The following is a 23,236-nucleotide window of genomic DNA, read 5'->3' as shown; positions in this document are numbered from 1 at the left end:
TATATAATTAAGACCTCACTGCCAAACTCAGAAGTAAAAAGGCAGCGTTCCAGCATTCCCTGACATTTCCTCATCAGGTTTCCCTCCTCGATGAACTTTCACAATAGTTTCCAAAGTAGATGGGAAAGCAGCTAAACCAAATGCTCTTGCAAATCTCTCCACCCCTCTCCCCCTCCCCCCCCAACCACTTACTAACTTTAAATAAATTATTAATCTTACCGGAGAGAGGCCTTTTAACTAGACTACACATTAAAACTGACCTGCTGTTATCTAAGGAATTACCAAGCTGCAGAAAAGGCATCTTTCAGCAGCTGCAGTCCTCTAGCTGCACAAAACAGGTTAAAACATCATGAATTCCATGCTGAAAGCAGGTAAGAACAGATTCTTGTTAAAGCACCTGTCAGAGATAGAATAACATTTAACAGTCATTGAACCTGTTTCTTAAGAACCAGATATCAAGTTCAAGAACAAGTTTTATTTTCTGAAGAACTGCTTTTACTCTGAAAAACTCTCCTTTAAGAATGTTAACTCAAGACACCTGGCTACACTGACTCCAGAGACCAAGTCAGGAGCATCCATTTAAGGATCACAGGACACCTAGAAGCATCCCAGATGGAATTGCGAATCTTACAAATACTTGCATCCCAGATGGAATGGGCAATTTTACAAACACCACCATGTTTAATCCATTGTACAGGCTAACAAAACCTGCTTTTTTTAGGTTGTACTCTCAGATTTCCACACGCCTTTCAATAACTGAGATAGCGCTCATACTTGTATCCATGTTATCACTATCAATGAATGCATATATATTCCTATGCTTTCGTTCTATGCGGAAGTCTCCTCCAGAACCAGAGAAACCAGAGAATGATGACTGGCAGGGAATATGGAAAGGTTTAGGAAAAGTCTTAGAAGCATGGGGACCCGCAGTGTCATGGGATTTCACTCTTGAACACCTAAGGGACCCTGAGAAATTGAGTATTTGGGTCAGAGATCTAAGGAGGTAAAACTTATGTGGGGTTTGGCTTATGCATACCGTGCTTTGTATCATACTATTCTGGAGAGAGAGAGTTTCCGATCTGAGATTCAAGCCCAAGTTAACTCTGATCAGTCACAGGAGGCATCAGTAGCAATATCAGTTGCCCCTGTGGAAGGCAAGAAATGGAAACGGGTGTCCATGCGTCTAGAACGAAAAGAAGGAGAAGCAGAGGGGGGCGCAGCAGAAGACCCAGGTGCCGGGCATGGAGCAGTACCAAAAAAAGCAAAGGGAAAAACCAAGAGGCATGAAGAAGAGACTGATGGTGAGGAGGAAATCACCTATCGTCGACCTCTGAAGCTGACTGAAATCCAAGGCTCAAGAAAGGAGTTTACACGGCGTCAAGATGAAGGTATCCTTGCTTGGTTGCTTCGCTGCTGGGACAACGGGGCCAACAGCTTGTCTCTAGATGGTAATGAAGCTCGCCAACTAGGAAGCATTGCCCAAGATGCAGGTATCGACAGAGGGATTAGCAGATGTTCGGATGGAGCTGCCACTCTCTGGTTGCGGCTGTTAGAAGCCATGAGAGAAAGGTACCCCTATAAGGATGCTTTGAAGCCTAAATTTAATAGTTGGAATACCGTCCAAAAAGGTATTCAGTGCCTGAGGGAATTGGCCATGGCAAAAATGTTGTACAACCCTGATCCAAGCGAACTTGACCCTGAGAGAGTGAGGGCCAATCCTGACATGTGGCAGAAAATCACAAGTACAGCACCAGAGAGAATTGCACAGACATTGGTAACAGGATCTAAAGGATTCGAGGACAGATGGCCCCGAGTTGTTGAGCTGATTATAATGCTTCAAACCGTCAATCAGCAGCTCCCCCAACTGCATGCCGCAGTTTCTGCCATATCACAGCTAGAAGACCGACTAGATGAAATGTGCAAGAAATTGTTTCCATCAACTAATCGTAATGATCCCGTAATAGTATCAGAAACAACTGATGAAGGTCAATCCTCGTATGGGCCACCAGGTCTAATGAAGGATCTGATCAAACTAGTCCAGTCCTATTCCTCACCTGCATCATCAAAAGTCTCAGCTGTTAAATGCACACGCTTCCCAGCTCGAGCAAAGAACAACAGTATGATTGCACCGCGTGTTTCCATGTGGCGCTACCTACATGACCATGGAGAAGACATGAGGAAGTGGCATGATCAGCCTACTTCTGCACTACGAGCACGGGTGAAAGAACTACTAGACATAACAACCACCAGTGGAGTTGCTCCAGTCATCACAGGTAACCAATAGAGGGGCCCTGCCCTCAGTCAGGGGAGGGAAAGGGATAATAGAGTTTATTGGACTGTGTGGATTCGATGGCCTGGCACATCAGAACCACAGGAATATAAGGCGCTGGTGGATACTGGTGCACAGTGCACCCTAATGCCCTCCAGTCATGAAGGGACAGAATCAATCCATATTACTGGAGTGACTGGGGGCTCTCAAGAATTGACTGTGCTGGAGGCTGAAATAAGTCTCACTGGCAAAGACTGGCAAAAACATCCTATTGTGACTGGCCCAGGGGCTCCATGTATACTGGGTATTGATTACCTCAGACGGGGGCATTTCAAGGATCCTAAGGGGTATCGATGGGCCTTTGGGATAGCTGCTGTAGATATGGACAACATTAAGCAGCTGTCTGTTTTGCCTGGCCTGTCAGAGGACCCGTGTGTTGTGGGGCTGCTACGAGTAAAAGAGCAGCAGGTACCGATTGCTACAAAGACAGTGCACAGACGGCAGTATCGCACCAACAGGGATTCCTTGCTCCCCATTCATGATTTGATTCGCCAGTTGGGAGAATCAGGGAGTGATCAGTAAAACTCACTCACCTTTTAACAGTCCCATATGGCCAGTGCGTAAAGCCAGTGGAGAATGGAGGCTGACAGTAGACTACCGTGGCCTGAATGAGGTCACACCCCCATTGAGCGCTGCTGTGCCGGACACGTTGGAACTCCAGTACGAGCTGGAGTCAAAAGCAGCCAAATGGTATGCCACCATTGACATTGCCAATGCCTTCTTCTCTATTCCTTTGGCTGCAGAATGTAAGCCACAGTTTGCCTTCACCTGGAGGGGCATACAGTATACTTGGAACCGTTTGCCCCAGGGGTGGAAACACAGCCCAACCATTTGCGATGGGTTGGTCCAAACTGTACTGGAACAGGGTGGTGCTCCTGAACATCTGCAGTACATTGATGACATTGTTGTGTGGGGTGATACAGCAGAAGAGGTTTTCACAAAAGGAGAGCAGATAATCCAAATTCTTCTACAAGCCGGCTTCGCTATTAAGCGAAGCAAAGTAAAAGGACCTGCCCAGGAAATTCTTAGGTATAAAGTGGCAGGATGGACGTCATCACATCCCAACAGATGTGATCGACAAAATCACTTCCATGTCTCCACCAACTAGCAAGAAAGAGACACAATCTTTCCTGGGTGCAGTGGGCTTTTGGAGGATGCACATTCCAAACTACAGCCTCATTGTAAGCCCCCTTTATCAGGTGACGCGGAAGAAGAACGATTTTGCATGGGGCCCTGAGCAGCAGCAGGCTTTTGAACAGATTAAACAAGAGTGTCACGGAGTTCTCTCTAGAGCTCACTCCGGGACAGTGGGCACAAACCCGGGGCAGGAGGAACAAAAAGCCCCCCCCCCCCTTTTTCTCTAGTGGCAGTGCGGCGTGACCCGGCCCGGCCCGGCCACGTGCGTTTAGGGAGACGGGGAAGGGAAGGGAGATTGCGATTAGGTCTAACAAAAAATGAGGGAGAAAAAAAGGTGATCTGAGAACGAATGGCAGTTTAATAACCTAATAACACTAAACAACAACAAGAGAGTTTCAACAAAGAGAATACCAAGTCCCCAATCTCACTGATGGAGCTGTGGAAGGCAGGAAGCTCTGACCACGTTGTCTCCTCGCAGGGAGCCGGCCAGCAACCCCGTCCCCTTCCTCACTTCCCTTCCGGTGCCCCTCCCCACATGCCCATTAAGGCAGTTCACAGAAAAAAAAACTTGTCCCCTTTACTCCCATTATTAGCATGGTGTTCTGATGTGGAATACCAACACCAACCAAATTGCAAAACCATAACATTCCACCCCTTATTATACATCATCACATCATGCCTAACTTTTATCAACATATAAACAGAACAGTAGTTAACATGCATTACATATGTACATACAGATATATATATATATACACACATGGAATCACAGGCTGCACTCCCCCAGCATCAAATTTCCCTGTGGCACACACTGAACATCCCCATCCTTCTGCATCACCCACCAGGTGCACCCAGGTCCCTGTGCAAAGACAGTTCCACGGAGGGGCCTCCCCTTTCCAGAGGCTGGAAGGACCCAAACCGCTTTTCCCAGCATATTCTTTACATGCACCACAGGAACCTTGTCTCCCTCCACGGTACGCAGGGAGTTGGACTGTGTAGGGCCGTCTCGGTTGGCTGATCCTCGGGTGTTTACCAGCCAGGTGGCTTCTGCTAGATGTTTCTCCCAGTTCTTAAATGTTCCACCACCCATCGTTTTCAGCATGGTTTTCAGCAAACCGTTGTGGCGCTCAATCTTACCAGCAGCTGGTGCGTGATAGGGGATGTGATAGATCCACTCGATGCCGTGTTCTTTGGCCCAAGTGCTCACGAGTGAATTTTTGAAATGAGTCCCATTGTCTGATTCGATCCTCTCTGGGGTGCCATGTCGCCACAGGATTTGTGTCTCTAGGCCTAATATAGTGTTTCCGGCAGTGGCATGGGGTACCGCATATGTCTCAAGCCACCCGGTGGTTACCTCCACCATGGTGAGTACATAATGCTTACCATTACGAGTCTTTGGCAGGGTGATATAATCAATCTGCCATGCCTCCCCATATTTATACTTTTCCCATCGCCCTTCGCCCCAGAGAGGTCTCATCCTCTTGGCCTGTTTGATCATGGCACAGGTGTCACAATCATGGATGATCTGCGCAATAGCGTCCATAGTTATGTCCACCCCTCGGTCTCTCGCCCACTTATGTGTTCCATCTCTGCCTTGATGGCCTGAGGTCTCATGGGCCCACCGAGCTAGGAATAACTCTCCCTTATTCTGCCAATCCAGGTCTATCTCAGCCACCTCAATTCTGGCAGCTCGATCTACCTGGTGGTTATTTTGTTGCTCCTCTGTTGCTCGACTCTTGGGCACGTGGGCATCTACGTGACGCACCTTTAGGACCATGTTCTTTATTCGGGCAGCAATGTTCTTCCATAGTTCAGCGGCCCAAATAAGTTTACCTTTCCGCTGCCAGTTGTTTTGCTCCCATTGCTGCAACCACCCCCATAAGGCATTGGCCACCATCCACGAGTCAGTATAGAGGTAAAGCACTGGCCATTTCTCCCGCTCAGCAATGTCTAGGGCCAGCTGGACAGCCTTTACCTCCGCAAATTGACTCGATTCTCCTCTTCCTTCCGTGGCCTCTGCAACTTGTCGTGTGGGGTTCCACACTGCAGCCTTCCATCTGCGATGTTTCCCAACAATGCGGCACGATCCATCAGTGAACAGGGCGAACTTCTTTTCATTATCCGGAAGTTCATTGTATGGGGGAGCCTCTTTGGCGCGTGACACCTCTTCTGCTGGTGGTGCTTCAAACTTTTTACCTTCGGGCCAGTCCATGATCACTTCTAGGATCCCTGGACGGCTGAGGTTCCCCATCCGGGCCCGCTGTGTGATTAGTGCAACCCACTTACTCCATGTGGCGTCTGTGGCGTGGTGAGTGGAGGGAACCTGCCCTTTAAACATCCAATTCAGCACTGGAAGTCGAGGTGCCAGGAGAAGCTGTGTTTCGGTGCCAATTACCTCAGAGGCAGCCCGGACCCCTTCATATGCGGCTAAGATCTCCTTCTCAGTTGGAGTGTAGCCCCCTTCCAACCCCCTGTATGCTCTACTCCAGAATCCTAGGGGTCGGCCTCGTGTCTCATCTGAGGTTCTCTGCCACAAGCTCCAAGTGGGACCTTTCTCCCCAGCAGCCGTGTAAAGGATGTTCTTCACATCCTGTCCCATCCGTACTGGCCCCAGGGCCACAGCACGGGCTATCTCTTGCTTGATTTGCTCAAAGGCCTGCTGCTGTTCAGGGCCCCACGCGAAGCTATTCTTCTTTCGGGTCACCTGATAGAGGGGGCTCACAATGAGGCTATAATTTGGGATGTGCATCCTCCAGAAGCCTACCACACCCAGGAAGGACTGTGTCTCTTTTTTGTCAGTGGGCGCAGACATTGCAGTAATTTTGTTGATCACATCAGTTGGGATGTGGCGACGCCCATCTTGCCATTTCACCCCTAGAAACTGGATTTCTTGGGCAGGGCCCTTCACTTTGTCTCGCTTAATAGCGAAACCAGCAGACAGGAGGATTTGGATTATCCGTTCTCCTTTTTTAAAAACCTCTGTCGCTGTATCACCCCACACAACAATATCATCTATATACTGCAGGTGCTCTGGAGCACCGCCCTGTTCCAACGTGGCTTGGATCAGCCCATGGCAGATGGTCGGGCTGTGTTTCCACCCCTGGGGCAAACGATTCCAAGTGTACTGAACACCCCTCCAAGTAAAGGCAAACTGTGGCCTACACTCTGTGGCCAAAGGGACAGAGAAAAATGCATTGGCAATATCAATGGTGGCATACCATTTTGCCTCTTTCGATTCCAGTTCATACTGGAGTTCCAACATGTCTGGCACTGCAGCACTCAATGGGGGTGTGACCTCATTAAGGCCACGATAGTCCACTGTCAGCCTCCATTCTCCACTGGCTTTGCGCACTGGCCATATGGGGCTATTGAAGGGTGAATGGGTCTTACTAATTACTCCCTGACTTTCTAGCTGTTGAATGAGCTTATGGATAGGGAGCAAGGAATCCCTATTAGTACGGTACTGTCGTCTGTGTACTGTTCTCGTGGCAATTGGCACCCGTTATTCTTCCACCCGCAGTAACCCCACAGCAGACGGGTCCTCTGATAGGCCAGGCAAATCAGACAGCTGCTTAATATTGTCTGTTTCTATAGCAGCTATTCCAAAAGCCCATCTGTATCCTTTGGGGTCCTTGAAATGTCCCCTTCTTAGGTAATCTATTCCAAGTATGCAAGGAGCCCCCTGGCCAGTCACTATACGATGTTTCTGCCAGTCTCTACCAGTGAGGCTTATCTCGGCCTCCAATACAGACAGTTCCTGCGAACCCCCAGTCACCCCATGTATATGTATCCGTTCTGTCCCTTCGAAACCTGAGGGTATCAGAGTGCACTGTGCACCGGTATCCACCAGTGCTTTATATTTTTGTGGTTCTGATATGCCAGGCCACCGAATCCACACAGTCCAATACACTCTATTATCCCTCTCCCCCCCCTGGCTGAGGGCAGGGCCCCTCTATTGGTTGTCTGAGGCGGTAGAGGCAACCTCAGTAGTGGCTGACCTCTTTTGTAATTTCCTTACCCGTGCTCGCAGTACAAAATTGGGTTCGTCATGCCACTTCTTCATATCCTCTCCATGGTCACGCAGGTAGTTCCACATGGCACCACGTGACATAGGCTCACTGCGGTCCTTCACTCGGACAGGTGTGCGTTTGCGTCTGACAGCTGAGACTGCCACAGGTTCACTGTGGTTCCTTGCCGCAGACCAGCTCTTCTGCATGTTGTCCTGTCTTCTCTCCATTTGGTCCATTCTATCCACCATTTGACAGATGGCTGCGATGGTGGTACGGTGTGGCAGTAGTGAGTATTCGATATTTTGCAGTGAAAGGATGAGCTCAAAAATTTCAGGTCTCCTATCCAGCTCCTCATACCTGTTAGAGTTCGTTAATAGTACACTGGAATACTTCCCTGGTGCTGACCGTATGAGTTTCTTGCATATTTCCGGAGTACCGCTCACCTTTTCTGGGTCATGGTAATCCTCTGGGTCCCCAGGGACAAACGTGGGATCGAACAGCATTTCTGCCACAGCCATTTCTCCCAGGTACTGGATACCTTCCTCAGCTGTACTCCATTTTTCCAGTACAGGCTCCAAATCACTTTTGAGAAGACAGGTTGCCTTTACAGCTGATAGAATCCTCTCCCAGAGATTGGCGACTCCATCGAGACATCTGCTGATCCCTCTATCAATAGATGAGTCTCGAGCAATGTTTCCTAATTGACGAGCCTCATCGCAGGTTAGGGACATGCAGGAGGCCCCATTGTCCCAACACCGGAGCAGCCAAGTGACAAGGCGTTCACCTGGGAGTCGGGCAAACTCCTTTCTCGCACTTTGGATTTCAGTAATTTTCAGAGGTTTACGAGTAGAGGAAGCAGTGACTTTTCCCTCATCATCACTATCTTCTCCGCGTCTGTTAGTCTTCTGGGTTGCCTTTCTCAGTGGTTTTGGGGAGGGCCCCTCACCAGGATCTTCCTCTACTTCCTCCATCCGTTCCAGACGTGAGGGCACACGCTCCCATCTCTGGCCTTCATCGTCACTATCTTCTCCATGTCTGTTAGTCTTCTGAGTTGCCTTCCTTGGTGGTTTTGGGGAGGGTCCCTCGCCCGGATCTTCCTCTACTTCCTCCATCCGTTCCAGATGTGAGGACACACGTTCCCATCTCTGGCCTTCCACTGGGGCGACTGACACTGATGCTGGTGCTTCCTGTGGTCGGCTGGGATTAACTTGTTGCCTTCCCCTTAGGATTTGGATCTCATTCTCGAGACTCTCTATCTTTTTCATAAGCCATTCGTTCTGAGATCCCCCTGATCTCCCACACTCACTCAGGGGTTCTATTAATTTCCCAAGGTCCCTCTGGTGTTCAGGGGTGAGATTACCTGATACTGGGGGTCCTGATGCTTCTGGCCCTTTTCCTGAGTCTCTCTGCACTATTCTTTGCAAGTCTCTCTGCAATTTATAGTAAACTACTACAATTAGAGAGACTAACAACACAGTATTCCAATTGACACCCCAGTCATACTTAAGGAATTCAGAGCATTCGTGAGCCAGTTCAAGCACGGTGCCTGTGATGTTCGTTAGTCTGGAAGGGAGCCAGGCAGATATCTCTATCCCTGCCAGCCATCGGCTTAATAAATCTACCCCTACCCCCAACATCAGGAAGTCCTTAAGCCAGGACCACAGGAACCTACGGACTATCAGTCCTACATACAGGGCTGCTGAAAAAAACCACCTAATTACTGTCCAAAACATTGCCCAGAGCTCTGCCCGCATTCTCCACCAAAAATGTCACGGAGTTCTCTCTAGAGCTCACTCCGGGACAGTGGGCACAAACCCGGGGCAGCAGGAACAAAAAGCCCCCCCCCCCTTTTTCTCTAGTGGCAGTGCGGCGTGACCCGGCCCGGCCCGGCCACGTGCGTTTAGGGAGACGGGGAAGGGAAGGGAGATTGCGATTAGGTCTAACAAAAAATGAGGGAGAAAAAAAGGTGATCTGAGAACGAATGGCAGTTTAATAACCTAATAACACTAAACAACAACAAGAGAGTTTCAACAAAGAGAATACCAAGTCCCCAATCTCACCGATGTAGCTGTGGAAGGCAGGAAGCTCTGACCACGTTGTCTCCTCGCAGGGAGCCGGCCAGCAACCCCGTCCCCTTCCTCACTTCCCTTCCGGTGCCCCTCCCCACATGCCCATTAAGGCAGTTCACAGAAAAAAAAACTTGTCCCCTTTACTCCCATTATTAGCATGGTGTTCTGATGTGGAATACCAACACCAACCAAATTGCAAAACCATAACAAAGAGATAGCCCGTGCTGTAGCCCTGGGGCCAGTACGGACTGGACAGGATGTAAAGAACATCCTCTATACTGCTGCTGGAGAGAAAGGCCCCACTTGGAGTTTGTGGCAAAGAGCCTCAGGAGAGACCCGAGGCTGACCCCTGGGATTCTGGAGTCAATCATATAAGGGGTCTCAAGAGTGCTACACTCCAACTGAGAAGGAGATCTTAGCCGCGTATGAGGGGGTTCGGGCTGCTTCCGAAGTAGTTGGGACTGAAACACAGCTCCTTTTGGCACCTCGACTGCCAGTGCTGAACTGGATGTTCAAAGGACAGGTTCCCTCCACTCATCATGCTACCGATGTCACCTGGAGCAAGTGGATTACGCTGATTACACAGCGAGCGCGAATGGGAAACCTCAATCGTCCAGAAATCTTAGAGGTAATCATGGACTGGCCTGAAGAAAAAAGGTTTGGAACATCACCAGCAGAAGAGGTATCACGTGCTAAAGAGACCCCACCATACAACGAATTACCAGAAAATGAAAAGAAATATGCCCTATTCACTGACGGATCATGTCGCATTGTAGGGAAGCATCACAAATGGAAAGCTGCTGTGTGGAGCCCCACACGACAGGTTGCAGAGGCCACTGAAGGTAAGGGAGAATCAAGTCAGTTTGCAGAGGTAAAAGCTGTCCAGCTGGCCTTAGATGTTGCTGAACGGGAGAGGTGGCCAATGCTGTATCTTTATACTGACTCATGGATGGTGGCAAATGCCTTATGGGGGTGGTTACAGAGGTGGGAACAAAATAACTGGCGACGGAAGGGTAAATCTGTTTGGGCCGCTGAATTATGGAAGGACATTGCTGCCCGAACAAAGAATATGGTTGTAAAGGTGTGTCATGTGGATGCACATGTGCCCAAAAGTCGGGCTACTGAAGAACAACAAAACAACCATCAGGTAGATAAAGCTGCCAGAGTTGAGGTGGCTCAAATCGACTTGGACTGGCAGAATAAGGGCAAATTATTTCTAGCTCGATGGGCTCATGAGACCTCAGGTCATCAAGGAAGAGACGCGACATATAAGTGGGCCAGAGACCGAGGGGTGGACTTAACCATGGACGCTATTGCGCAGATTATTCATGATTGTGAAACATGTGCCATAATTAAACAAGCCAAAAGGATGAAACCTCTCTGGGAGGAAGGGCGGTGGCAAACGTATAAATATGGGGAGGCATGGCAGGTTGATTATATCACCTTGCCACGATCTCGCAGTGGTAAGTGTTATGTACTCACCATGGTAGAGGCAACCACTGGGTGGCTTGAAACATACGCAGTACCCCATGCTACTGCTCGAAACACCATATTAGGTCTTGAGAAACAAGTCCTGTGGCGACATGGCACCCCAGAAAGAATTGAATCTGATAATGGGACACATTTCAAAAATTCCCTTATAAATACTTGGGCCAAAGATCATGGCATTGAGTGGATTTATTATGCACCAGCTTCTGGTAAAATTGAACGATATAATGGATTGTTGAAAACTATGTTGAAAGCAATGGGTGGTGGAACATTTAAGCACTGGGAGAAGAATCTGGCAGAAGCCACTTGGTTGGTCAATACTAGAGGATCTGTCAATCGTGATGGTCCTAGTCAATCTAGCCCCCTACACACTGTAGAAGGAGATAAGGTCCCTGTTGTACATGTAAAGAACATGTTGGGAAAAGCTGTTTGGGTCCTTCCAGCTTCTGGAAAGGGCAAACCTATCCGTGGAACTGTCTTTGCCCAGGGACCTGGGTGCACTTGGTGGGTAATGCAGAAGGATGGGGATGTTCAATGTGTACCACAAGGGAATTTGATGCTGGGGGAGTGCAGTCAATAATTTTATGTATCTATATATATATGTTTGCATGTGTAGTGTATTTTAGTTATTATAGTTGTACATTTAGTTATGTTACATACAATTCTACTATTTAGCTATCATAGTTTTACATACGTGTATATATATGTATATTAACCATGATGCAATAATGTAGAATAAGGGGTGGAATGTCATGGTTTTGTAATTTTGTAATTTTGCTATCAGTATTCCACATCATAACATCATGTAAAGTATGGATACTTCTATTGAATGTGAAGTCCACAGAAGAAGACTACAAATCCCAGAGAACAACAGGGTTAATGATAAGTCACGGGACCAGGACGCTATATAATCTCGTTCCCAGGCTGGAGTGCCCTCCTTCTTCTCTCGAACTTCTCAGAGAGTGGGAAGCGTTCCAGTCGTGTCGCCTAGAGTTCACAGTAGGCCTCTCGGTTTTCGGGGACTCTCTCTCTCTCTCTGTTTGTTCGATTTGTTAGCCTCAATTATATTATATTGTGTTATCTTGTATTTCGATATCATATTTAGTAAAATAAAAGTTTTTCCTCCTTAGATTGCTGCTGTTTTTATCCCATTCCCCTTTTCCCCCTCCTTTCTGGGCCCCGGGGGGGGGGGCCATGGGGTGGCTTCCCCTGTCACAGGCATAGGTAAATCTAAGTAACCCGTGACAGGCCTCTAGGACCGAATGGAAGAAGCTTTGAAGGGAATCAACATATCAATACGATAAGAGTACCGAGACATCTTGGAAACAGAAACAGCAGGACGGCGACTGACAAGATAGCAAGTGAACTAACAAATTTCAGAATGTAATTAACAAATGCAAACCTCGGGTAAAACTGTAACCTGTAATACCCAACCAAAGGGGAGAGGGGAGGGGGAAACATATGGGAGAAAAGGTATAAAAACTGTAACATCATGTCCATAGGCGTGCTTCTGCCATCAGGGCGCCCGCCATTGCAATCGCGAATAAAAACTGCTTTTTATCAGAGATACCGTCCTGACCAAAAATTATTGAGGGTATTTCCAACACTAAGCTACTGCTTACTTTAAACAGTAAGAAAAACAGGTGTGGCAAAGTTGCAACAGCAAACCATACCATTAAAGAATCCTGGATATGCTTAAATAGCATACCATAGAGAAGTTGCACACTTGTTCAGCTTAGTCTGTAAATAAAGTGACATGTATATGAGCTCCAAGCAGCAAGAAACAGTATTTCTGCTGCACAAATCATTCATTTCTTCACAATAAACTGTGCAATCCCAATTACAAGAGTGCACCAAAGCAACCCCAAAAGAACCTGAAAACTGAGAAAACTTGGAAACACTTTGTACGTAATGATCTGAATTCAAGGACCTGCCTATGCAACATGAAATTCTACCCTGGCTTGCATGTAACTGCTGCCAGGCTGTCAAACTAATCCACCTGAGGCAGCTCAAAGGTATTTTTATCTTCCTAAATAAGAGTTTTAACATAGCATAACTGCATGTATTTTCAAGTCTCATAAACATTCTGCAATGGTTTTTGCACTCTTCACTTTCATTTAAATATATTTTCAGATGTCTAAATGACTTATATTACACTGCAGGTCACCCTTCTATTCATTGTGCTAGGAAACTCAGATTTCTTTAACATGCTTCAGTTTATGCAGGACTTCTAGCTATTTATCTTTTTTGTCCCTGACAAAAAATATGAATTGTAAGGGCTTTCTTTTTTTTTGCTTGTTTATGATGGGGTATGTTATTTCAGCAAATTTTTCTAGCTTCTTGATTTCGATGGCTAAAAGCATGCCTACACAATAAGCTGCTTCTTCTGTTACTCAATGCTTTTTTTCTTCATGTGAGTACTTATACAACCCCTCGTGGAAGAAGCAAAAGTTCCATGGGACAATGAAGTTGTTATGGTTTTGTAATTTGGTTGGTGTTGGTATTCCACATCAGAACACCATGCCTAATAATGGGAGTAAAGGGGACAAGTTTTTTCGGTGGACTGCCTTAAATGGGCATGTGGGGAGAGGCACCGGAGGGGAAGTCGGGAAATGGACGAGGTTTCTGGCCCGGCGCCCTGCGAGGAGACAGCGTGGTCAGAGCTTCCCGCCTTTCCTACAGCTTATTGGTGAGATTGGGGACTTGGTTTTCTCTTTGTTGAAACTCTCTTGTTGTTGTTTATCGTTATTAGGTTATTAAACTGCCATTCGTTCTCAGATCACCTTTTTTTCTCCTTCATTTTTTTTTAGACCCAATCGCAATCTCCCTTCCCCTCCCCTCTCCCAAAACGCACGTGGCCGGGCCGCGCGTGCTGCCAGAAAAAAGGGGGCACTTTTGTTCCTGCTCCTCTGGGTTTGTTCCCACTGTCCCGGAGTGAGCTCTAGAGAGAACTCCGTGACAGAAGTAAATACAATTTTTTAGCAGGGTGCACTAAAGCCCTACATAAGGTCACTTCCTTTCACCAACATGCTTCAACCAGATCAATTTCTTCTACCTCCTGCAGGGTTTGCATTCTTCACATGCATAATCCCAACAAACTTGTTTTCATCTCCATGGTTCTTTCTGCCAAGTACTAAGATAATCCTCCACCCAGCACAGCAAAATTTTCACAGCCCTATATTCTTCTTTATCACACAGTTTATTTATTTATTTTCCTGTTCAAGTCTGAGATTATTCACGTGATTGTGTGCTCCGGTGGCGCAGTGGTAGGAATGCCTCATTGCAACACCGGAGGCCCTGGGTTCGAATCCCCCCTGTGGCGCAAGTGGTAGAAGTGCTGCTTTGCTACACAGGAGGCTCGAATCCCGGGGGGTTGGACTCTATGATCTCTAAGGTCCCTTCCAACCCGCAGGAGACTATGATACTATGATGATGATGATGATTGCTTAGACCTACAATTCTTGCAGAACTGAAGGATGGGGGAGTGGTGTGGCTGCTTTCAATTTATGTCCTTAGGCATCCAGAAGTACGTAATGCACTGGGTGACTCAGCAGAAACAACAGCTCTCTCAGCTTCAATACTTTTTAGATTCCCAGCACTAGTGTTAGTTCCAATCTCCAGCATTAATAAGCTCATCCAGACACACTGTCAAAATCCACTGCCACCACCATTTCAGAAACCACTGTAAACACCTACTGGCTTACGAAAAAGAAGCAAAAGATAAAGTGTGGAAGAAAGACAAGGATTTTATTCTATCAGATTGCGAGCATTCTATAATGAAGTGAAAAAGAACGGTAAAAGACAGCAGTGATTGATAAACACAAATATTTGAAGAAGCAACAAATTTGCTGAAAGTCTGTCTTTGCACATTAATAGGAAAACTTTTTTAGTATGTTTTTCCATTGCCGACAAGGCATTAGAAATGCAAACAAGGAAATAACTATGAAAAACTGGGACACTACTTGCAGAAACACCTCAGAAACCGAAACTGTTTACATAGGTCTTAGATTCTTTACTTCCCTTCCCTGGAATCAACAGGACCTGACTAATCACAGTAAGGTGATCCTTCAGCCATTTGCATTACAACATACAACATGCAACAGTACTTCAAGCCCTAAGAAGGCATTGCTAGCACTTCTTCCAAAATCCTGACGCTAATCAACCTACTCTAGTTTTTGCTATTTGCTGCCTTTAAGATGTACTAATCTAATTCACTGAGGTTAATTGAGAGGTCTGATTTGTGTTTATGCTTTTGCATTCTTCAGCTCAAAATTTATTATTTTCAAGCACCGTGAACAGTAAAATATTTCAGGTATTGTGTCAGTATTCCACATCTCAGGGTCACTTGGCAACAGGGTGTATAGTTGCATAGAGTAAATAGCCAGAGAGTATCTTAGAAAAAGACTCACCAGTGCTGAGGCTTTCAGTTGAGATGGATGCTTGCCAATGTTGAGGCTCACCACAAAAACTCCATGAAGGAGCAATCTCCAGAAAGAGATACTACCTTAGGTCAGCCCTTAAACAGAATCTAGGAGAGGTGAAGCCAAGCTCCACCCCTTCTGGGAGCACAGCTGAATTGCCTTCACCTGTTCTCCTGCAGCTGACCCATCGCTTGCCTCAGATGGTTAATCAGAGGTTCAGGCTGTGATCAACAGTTTCCCTTACAAGGGGAAGTGCTTATCTCCAGATGCGATAAGACTAATTGTTAATAACAAATTCAAAAGTGAGAATACTAGTGTTTCACAATTTTTATTTTGGACTTCTGCTGGCTGTACACAGAAATGGATCATCTGAAAGAGAAGCTAGAAAGGAATGCTTTTAAATAGTCTACATAAACAAGTGCATACAAAGAGACTCACAGATGCAGCTTAGCACTCCACCAGAAGTGTATCTACTTTACCTCCTTGCATATTTGCCCATTGAAAAGTTTTACTTCTGAAAAATACTGTTCTCAACTATATCTACTATAACTATATCTACTGTACCTAACTATATCAGTCTCAAAGAATATTTAATATTCTTTACCCAGAGGAGTACTGCATTTATTCCACAGGCAAAGAAATTCCTGGGGTAACAAAAAAGTAGCAGAATCATGACTTGAATGTAAAAAGCACCATATTAGCACAAGGCTTCTGTTTACAGGCCATCTGTTCTTTCAAACTTTATCGCTTCCTTAATGTGCAGCACAATTGCACACATATCTGTTGCTGCAGGTTTTCCATAAAGTTACCAGGATGCCATAGTAATTAATGCTGTAACGGGAGACAAAAATTACACACTGAGCGGCAAACCATAATTGTTTTTTTCATGTTTAAGAAAAGCAGCATTGTAGAGCAGAAGACGATGGAAAGTGCAACAAGAGAGCAGAGCAACAAAATCCCAGGGCACACTGAGCAAGGATCCACTCAGACAAAACAGCTGAGAATACACAAATAAGAGCAAGAAACTACTTGCCTTTAGAAGGCCTGTGAGGTCTTCAGGTACGCAGGGATCTCCAGTAAGATCCCTTCACCTCCACTGCCAGCTCTTAAATGAGGACTGGATAGGGTGTATCCTGACTCCACCTTTCTGGTCACTCAGTACATTCACCGCATGCACCTGAGCTCCCCTGGCTGGCCCTGCCTCCCCACCAGGTGCTCCATCACTGCTTTAGGCCATGACTTAGCACTGCCACTATGTGGAGACAGTAAAAAGATGTAAAGAATGTGTTTTTTTTTTGTTTTGTTTTGTTTTTTGTTTTTTAAAAACCAAAGTCACCTAACTTGATATTTAAAATGTTTAAAACCTTCAGGAGACTGCTCACAAATCACAGCACAAATGGAGACAACAACAACAAAAAGAGTTCTGCTGCTACCCACATTTCTTAAGACAGACTTACGGTTCCAGAAGTTCTATCTGAAGTTCGCCCAAAGAGGATTTCTGAATTTCATTATGAAAATAATCCTTATGACACACAACACTCATAAAACTAGGAAAAAAATAAGCCATGTCTGCTGATAAGAGTTCACTGCCAAAATCAAACTAAAAGACCATTGGTGTGCACACCTGTGTGTTGGAGTCTACCAGTTTTCCTCACAACCCTATCAGAAGATGTTTTCAATTCTCAAGAAATTTATATTCTACTTACATCACTTAATTTGCATGAAACTGATACATGCAGTCATTGGATGTCACTCTACGTTCCCAGTAGTTATGTGATCCTACCAAAATGCCTCCTTTATTGATGGATTTTAATGCAAGGCATGAAGTACTTATCAGTGATATTCCAGTAAGCTGTATGTTTAAGTATATACAAAGAAAAGAACCTGTGGTTCAAGTAAAAGGCACTTGGATGCATTTTGATACTGCTTAGACAGGTGCAAAGTAAGTGGTTGCAAGTTCTCTGAGGATAAACATATCTCAACTTGGATGTATTTCAAACTGATTTAGGAAGCACACTTCTTACATACCATGCATAAGACCAAATAAAATGCAGATTTTAGTGATTTACAGCAACCAACAACTATCAAAAGAGGGTACAAACTGCTAAGTGGCTAAAAGACAATTGAAGTATCATGATATTTACTATACAGAGGGCCACAGTTTTTATTATCCAAAAACAAAAAAAAGCCATGATAAAAAAACAAAACAAGATAAATCAGATGGCAACTCTTTATAGATATCTATTTATTTGTGTATACTGACTACCAAGCACATCAGTTCTCAGAGTTGGCACTATTTACAAACTACAGCTTACATCAGCAATACAAGCAACCAAAACATGGACTTCATTGAGAAATTTAAGCATTTGATTCTTGCATCACAGTTTCTTTACTTACAGGGACTCAGTTCAACAAAACTGATAAGAAGTTTGTCAGTAGAGCATCAACACACTTTCTTTAAAGTCAACTGGACTTAAGAAGAAGAAAGACCATACTCAAAACTGCTATGCTCAGTTAGAAGTTACTTCATTAAGCTTTCTTGAATAAGCAGCAGTCAGTGTCATTTTTGCTAGGGCCAGTAAAGATCTGAAGTTTTTAAAGCCTGCCAAAGCCAGGTCTCAAGCAATACATTTTTTCATTTGCATTTAAAATAGCGAAACATTTTGCTACAACTCAGTAACTACATGAGGCTTTCTGAATTCCCTTTTTACTCACACAGCACGTCGTGTTCACGCTTGTCTGGCTGATTCCAAAGATTACACAGAACTGAGCACACCGAGTACAGTAAATGATGTAAAGGAGAAGGGATACAGTAACATCTCAGCTGCATAAAAAATAAATTATTTCAAATAAACACTGTCTCAAAGACAGTAATAATGGGGCTGAGCCGCATACAAGCAGTCACAACACTAGCTGCCTGTTCCCCTCCAGGAAGCACAGCAGGTGCAGTGCGAGCCAGCACAAGTGTGACAGGCCCTGGCTAACTGCTGGATTCTCACTGATCCACAGTGACTACAGCATAATAAACTTAGTTGGTGACTTACGCTATGACAGAATCAATATTAGCCTTGTACATTACACCGGACACAAGAGAGCAAACCTGGGGCTGCAAACACCTCCAGGATACAATGCAAAAAAGCAAACAAACAAAAACAACAAGAAAAGGGAGATAAAGTCAAATATTCTCCTGCTGAAGCCTATCATTCCCCAAAAATACCGTTCCTCTTATTTTAAGCACTCCCAAAGCATTTCGCTGGGCACGGCCGGGCAGCGGCAGGGCCACGCCGGTGTCTGAAGTTCCTCAGGCTCGCTCGACACAAACCAGGTGCTAAGCGCCAACGAAGCGCTAACGCGGCCGCAGCCCGGGCGCCAGCGATACGCAAACCCAAGTCCTCTCCAACCGCCGGCCCCGGTTCTCTCCGCTCGGCCCCCGCCCCATCGAGCGACGCGACCGCCGCGTCCCGCTCTCCCATTCCGGGCCGCTCGCCTCGCAGGCCCCACCGCCACAAGTGTGCGCGCGGGTGTCCCGGCCCCACCTCGACAGCCGCCCACACAAACCTTCTCCAGAGTCGCGTCCATTGCCGGTGGGGCCTCCGCCGTCCTCCGCCTCCCCACCGCAAACTTCCGCCTCAGCTCGGACCGGCTCCACGCTGGCAGCACTGACGAGGCCACGGCGGGAGGGGCGATGAACGCGCTCACCTATAGGGGAACGGCGGCAGCCGGCCGCCCGTGCGCGGCACAGACCATCGCTACAGCTCGGCGGGGAGGAGCTGAGGCAGCAGCACCGCCATCGCAGTGCGACAGGCTGCAGACAGCACGGCAGCCCGCGCAGCTTCTCCCCCCTCCAGCGGGTGGAACGCTCCGGGAGAGGGGCCAGGCTGGTGCCGAGCTCGGGCGCACGCGCGGTGAGCGCAGTCGGAGCTGCGGGTTGAAGTTCCTGCGTCCGCTGGGTTGATGTTAGCGCCGCTCCCCACACAGCGCTGAGCCTGACGGCCGCCAGGACGGCACGGGCTCTCTGGGGTACTCCGAGCGCTCCACACCCGGTTCTTGAATATTGGAAAACGATGTAAAGAGACGCTAGCCAAAAAAAACAACAAAACAAGCAAACAAAAAAACATGACAACATCAACTAGATCATTTTTTATGGATATTCATAAGCAATTAGCACGAGCTTTCTGGCTCTGGAGAAGTTTTCCTTGGTTTTCATCGTCCTATTTCCCCCCCACCCCACACCCCCCTCCCTTCTAACTTCGTTTAATTCCCGTTATCTTGACAGAACCACGATCTGCGCTGCGGCTCCGTGTCATGGTCGCGGTTATTTCCGCGGTCTCTGCTGCCACCGCGCGGCCAGTCCGCGGAACTGCGGCACGCGCGCAGCCGTGCGGAAGTGGTACATGTACGTGTCGTCGTCGCCCTGCGCAGCTAGGCCGCCAATCGGTACTGGTTACTCCTGCAGACAGCAGTGCGCATGCAAACTGCTACGTGAAAAAAGGCGCACGCATTCTACCACGGCAATGAAAGCATATGCGTAGACATGTACCTGAAATGGCACATGCATAGTTGTGTATAATGAGCAGCGCATCCGTACTAGTGTACTTGGAGGGGAGCTTGTGTAAACGTAAGAACTAGTGCACGCATACTACTATGACAAAAGAGATGCACGCGTAGTCCTCTAAGGGCGCAGGAGCAGGCGATCCCCTGAGCTGTAAAATGAGCCGGTGGGGAAGAAGACCGAAGTGGATGAATAGGAGCTATTCTTGAGGCTCCGGGAGAAAAAGAGAATCTACCACTTGTGGAAGGAGGGATGGGCAACTGAGAATGAATACAGAGAAGTTGTTAGGATTTGTAGAGGTGAAATCAAAAAGGCAAAAGCCCAGCTTGAATTTAACCTGGCCACTGGGGTGAAAAGGAATAAGAAACTTTTCTAAATACATTAACAGTAAGAGGAGGACAAAGGCAAATATCCACTCTTTGCTGGATGATGCTGGGAATGTGACCACTAAGGATAAGGAAAAGGCAGAGGTTCTGAATGCCTTCTTTATGTCTGTCTTTAAAAAGTCTGTACATATAAGTCAGACCAGTTATTCTCAGGGTTTCCAAAGACTGAGAAGCCTACTTTGAAATTGAAGGTGCCACGGCTTTGAAGCACACCCACACTCACTGCCAGGCAGTGAGAGAGAGAGAGAGCCAGCATCACTTCTGTGATGTGTTTTCCTCTCCGACTGTGAGGTCCTCTGGGACGTGTGGGTATAGTTACCATCTGGATGTAGCAGTGACCCATCACATATTGTTCTGTTGGTCCAAGGCAAAAGCGCAGGGGAGAGCAGCAGCAGCATCTGGCCACAAGCAGCAAACTGGTCAAGCACAGAGCAGGTGCTGGAGGAAGCAGCAGTCTCACACAGCAGGGTCTCATGCAGCAGGCCCAGGAGAGCAGCAGAACAGCAGCAAGGGATCTGAAGCCAGACACCTATCTTGTTCTTCAGCATGCAGACATCTTCTTCAGCATGCAGGTGTCAGGTTGTGAGGAATCTGATGTCAGAAAACCTTGTTCACATTGTGAGGATTCTGATGTCAGAAAACCTTCTTGTTCTTGTTGTGAGGAATCTGATGTCAGAAAACTTAACTTCATGATTGCTGATCCCTCTTTTATCCTCCTTTCTCCTGCCTACGTGACATTCCTGGGTGTTTGGGTAAGAGTCGTGCAGCACCCCCTGAGATGGCCATCTTCCTCGAGATAAGCCCACACACAAGACCACTTCACTGCCATTCATCTGCAGCTTACCTCTTGTTGCCCCTTATCAGTGCCACTCAGACAAAGGATTTCTCAACCCTTGCCCAGGACTTGCTTGGACTTGTCAATCCTCAGCTTTGAGTCAGTAGTGCAAAAGCACAGCCTCTTACACATGCCTAAAGTTTGGGATGGAAATAGGTGTTTTGGGGAGAAAATATTTAACCTTTGAGAAAAAAAAGCAGCATTTTGAGGAGTAAATGTCTTTTTGATGGTATAAAAAGTCATGCTTAAAAGAGAAAATTTTATTTCTGGGATAAACAGTAATATTTGGGGTAAAAATGTCTAATTTTGGACATAAACTGATATTAAGAGGAGAAATTATTGGATTTTGGAGACAAACAAGGGTATTTTGAGTACAAAAGCATCATATTGAGCTAAAAAACAGTGATGTGTAGAATCAAACTATAACCAGAACTAGGTTATAAATCAGCTATGTGTTTATTCAGTGCTGGGCACATGGGGGATCACTCCTCCTGTCATGTGCACCGATAGACAGGAATGTTAGAAAGTTATAGAGCAAGTGCATACATATTCAACAGATTTCCAAGAAATCATTAACATATTCATTGTTTTCCCAGGAACTCATTTACTACTGACACGTGCGCAGTCCATAGCGGGGGTCTCGCTCCGGTGGACGTTGGGATGAAGTCAGAAGTCTTCCTCAGGTTGACCTTCCTTCTTTGACCCAGCTCCTTCACTCAACCCAGTCAAAACCATTTTCTTTGGCTACTTTTCTCTTATGTTTGCCCAGCTGCATTGTCTTGATTACAGAAATGTTGACATGTTCCACTGGTCCTTTTCTTCTGACTTTTCCCAAAGCCTAGGATACTTATCTTCATGTGAATGGTCCCTACTTACCCCATTTCTGATTTCAGAAGAGGGGAAAAAGATGAATTTTTTTGTGTTTGTTTTGAAAAATAATGAGCAGAGCAAAGCAATGGCAATTTGAACTTGGAGTCAGTATTGCCATTTTAAGCATGTTACTCTTTTTGTTGACAAAGCATTCAAATCTGCATAAGGATTTTATTTTTCTAGCCTTGAATGTTAGCTTCCTGGTGTAAAGCTCCCTAAAGGAAACCAAAACCCTTTTAGAAGCTGAGCTCTTTTCCCAGGGGAGACTGTATAAGGTTTTGATAAACAGAATTTGGCAGTGAGCAGGGAGGAAATGTGCTTTAGAGGTGGCAGCATGAGAATACCCATCAGGCTTCCAGTGTTCTGCCCCTTCCCTCCTCTAACTTATGTTTCTTTGAAAAAAGGAGCATTTGTGTGTCTGTTGTACTAGTCTTTCTGTTCTGGGTTTCAGCGGATGTAAGTGAACTCAGATAGTAGTCCCAAGATCTTTGTTTTACCTGTTTAAGTGGCTGTGAGATGTAAGACTGTAGTATGGTCAAAGACATGGCATTTCTTGGAGCTAGTGGAGCAAGACTTGTAGCTTCTTGTCCTTCTGGTCTGTCAGGTCCAGCTACTTAGATGTAGCACTGATAAATGAACACCTAGAAGAGTGTGAAAGTCTCAAGAAAAACATACATACAGTTCAGCCTCTCCTGTTCCGCAGATCTGCTAAAAGTTCTACATAAAATCTAGGAGTTAATCTTCCAAATCATAAATGGTCTTAGAGCTTTAATGTGTAACCAGGAATGTTCCTAATGCTCATCAAAAGGTCTCCACTGCCAGCACAGAACTGGGGCATAGGACTGCCTGCTGGATTAAATTCTGTAGATAGACTACGTGCTATTTGAGTTGCAATGTTCCCTCCCCTCCCCTCGCTTCCCCTCCCCCTGACCTTCTGGATGCTTCTCCTAACCAGGATTTCACGCCTGTTTGTTATGGTTTTGCAATTTGGTTGGTGTTGGTATTCCACATCAGAACATCATGCCGAATAATGGGAGTTAAGGGGACAAGTTTTTTCTGTGGACTGCCTTAAATGGGCATGTGGGGAGTGGCACCGGAGGGGAAGTCGGGAGGGGGACGGGGTTTCTGGCCTGGCTCCC

General features: G+C 46.4%; 1 protein-coding gene across 14 annotated transcripts in view; it reads right to left on the bottom strand.

Annotated features, from left to right (window-relative positions):
- Positions 1-19,129, bottom strand: part of PDXDC1 (pyridoxal dependent decarboxylase domain containing 1) — a 41,988-nt gene extending 22,859 nt beyond the window's left edge. For 12 of the 14 annotated variants that reach the window (XR_014933734.1, XR_014933732.1, XR_014933735.1 and 9 more), the window contains exon 1: positions 19,013-19,129. Coding sequence is in view for 3 of the 14 variants with exons in the window: in XM_085513730.1 (XP_085369856.1) it covers positions 19,013-19,033 (21 nt within the window). In the remaining 11 variants the exon portion in view is untranslated. Of the gene's footprint in view, positions 1-260; positions 398-19,012 lie in introns of those variants that run through there. The other 2 variants (XM_085513732.1, XM_085513733.1) reach the window with 2 other exon arrangements.
- Between the last annotated feature and the right edge of the window lie 4,107 nt (positions 19,130-23,236).

This window comes from Coturnix japonica, chromosome 13 (genome assembly GCF_054131305.1).
Source record: "Coturnix japonica strain WE chromosome 13, WE-NBRP24, whole genome shotgun sequence".
Classification (NCBI taxonomy): domain Eukaryota; kingdom Metazoa; phylum Chordata; class Aves; order Galliformes; family Phasianidae; genus Coturnix; species Coturnix japonica.
The sequence above is the reverse complement of the archived record's forward strand: the minus strand, read 5'-3'. Positions and strand labels throughout refer to the sequence as shown.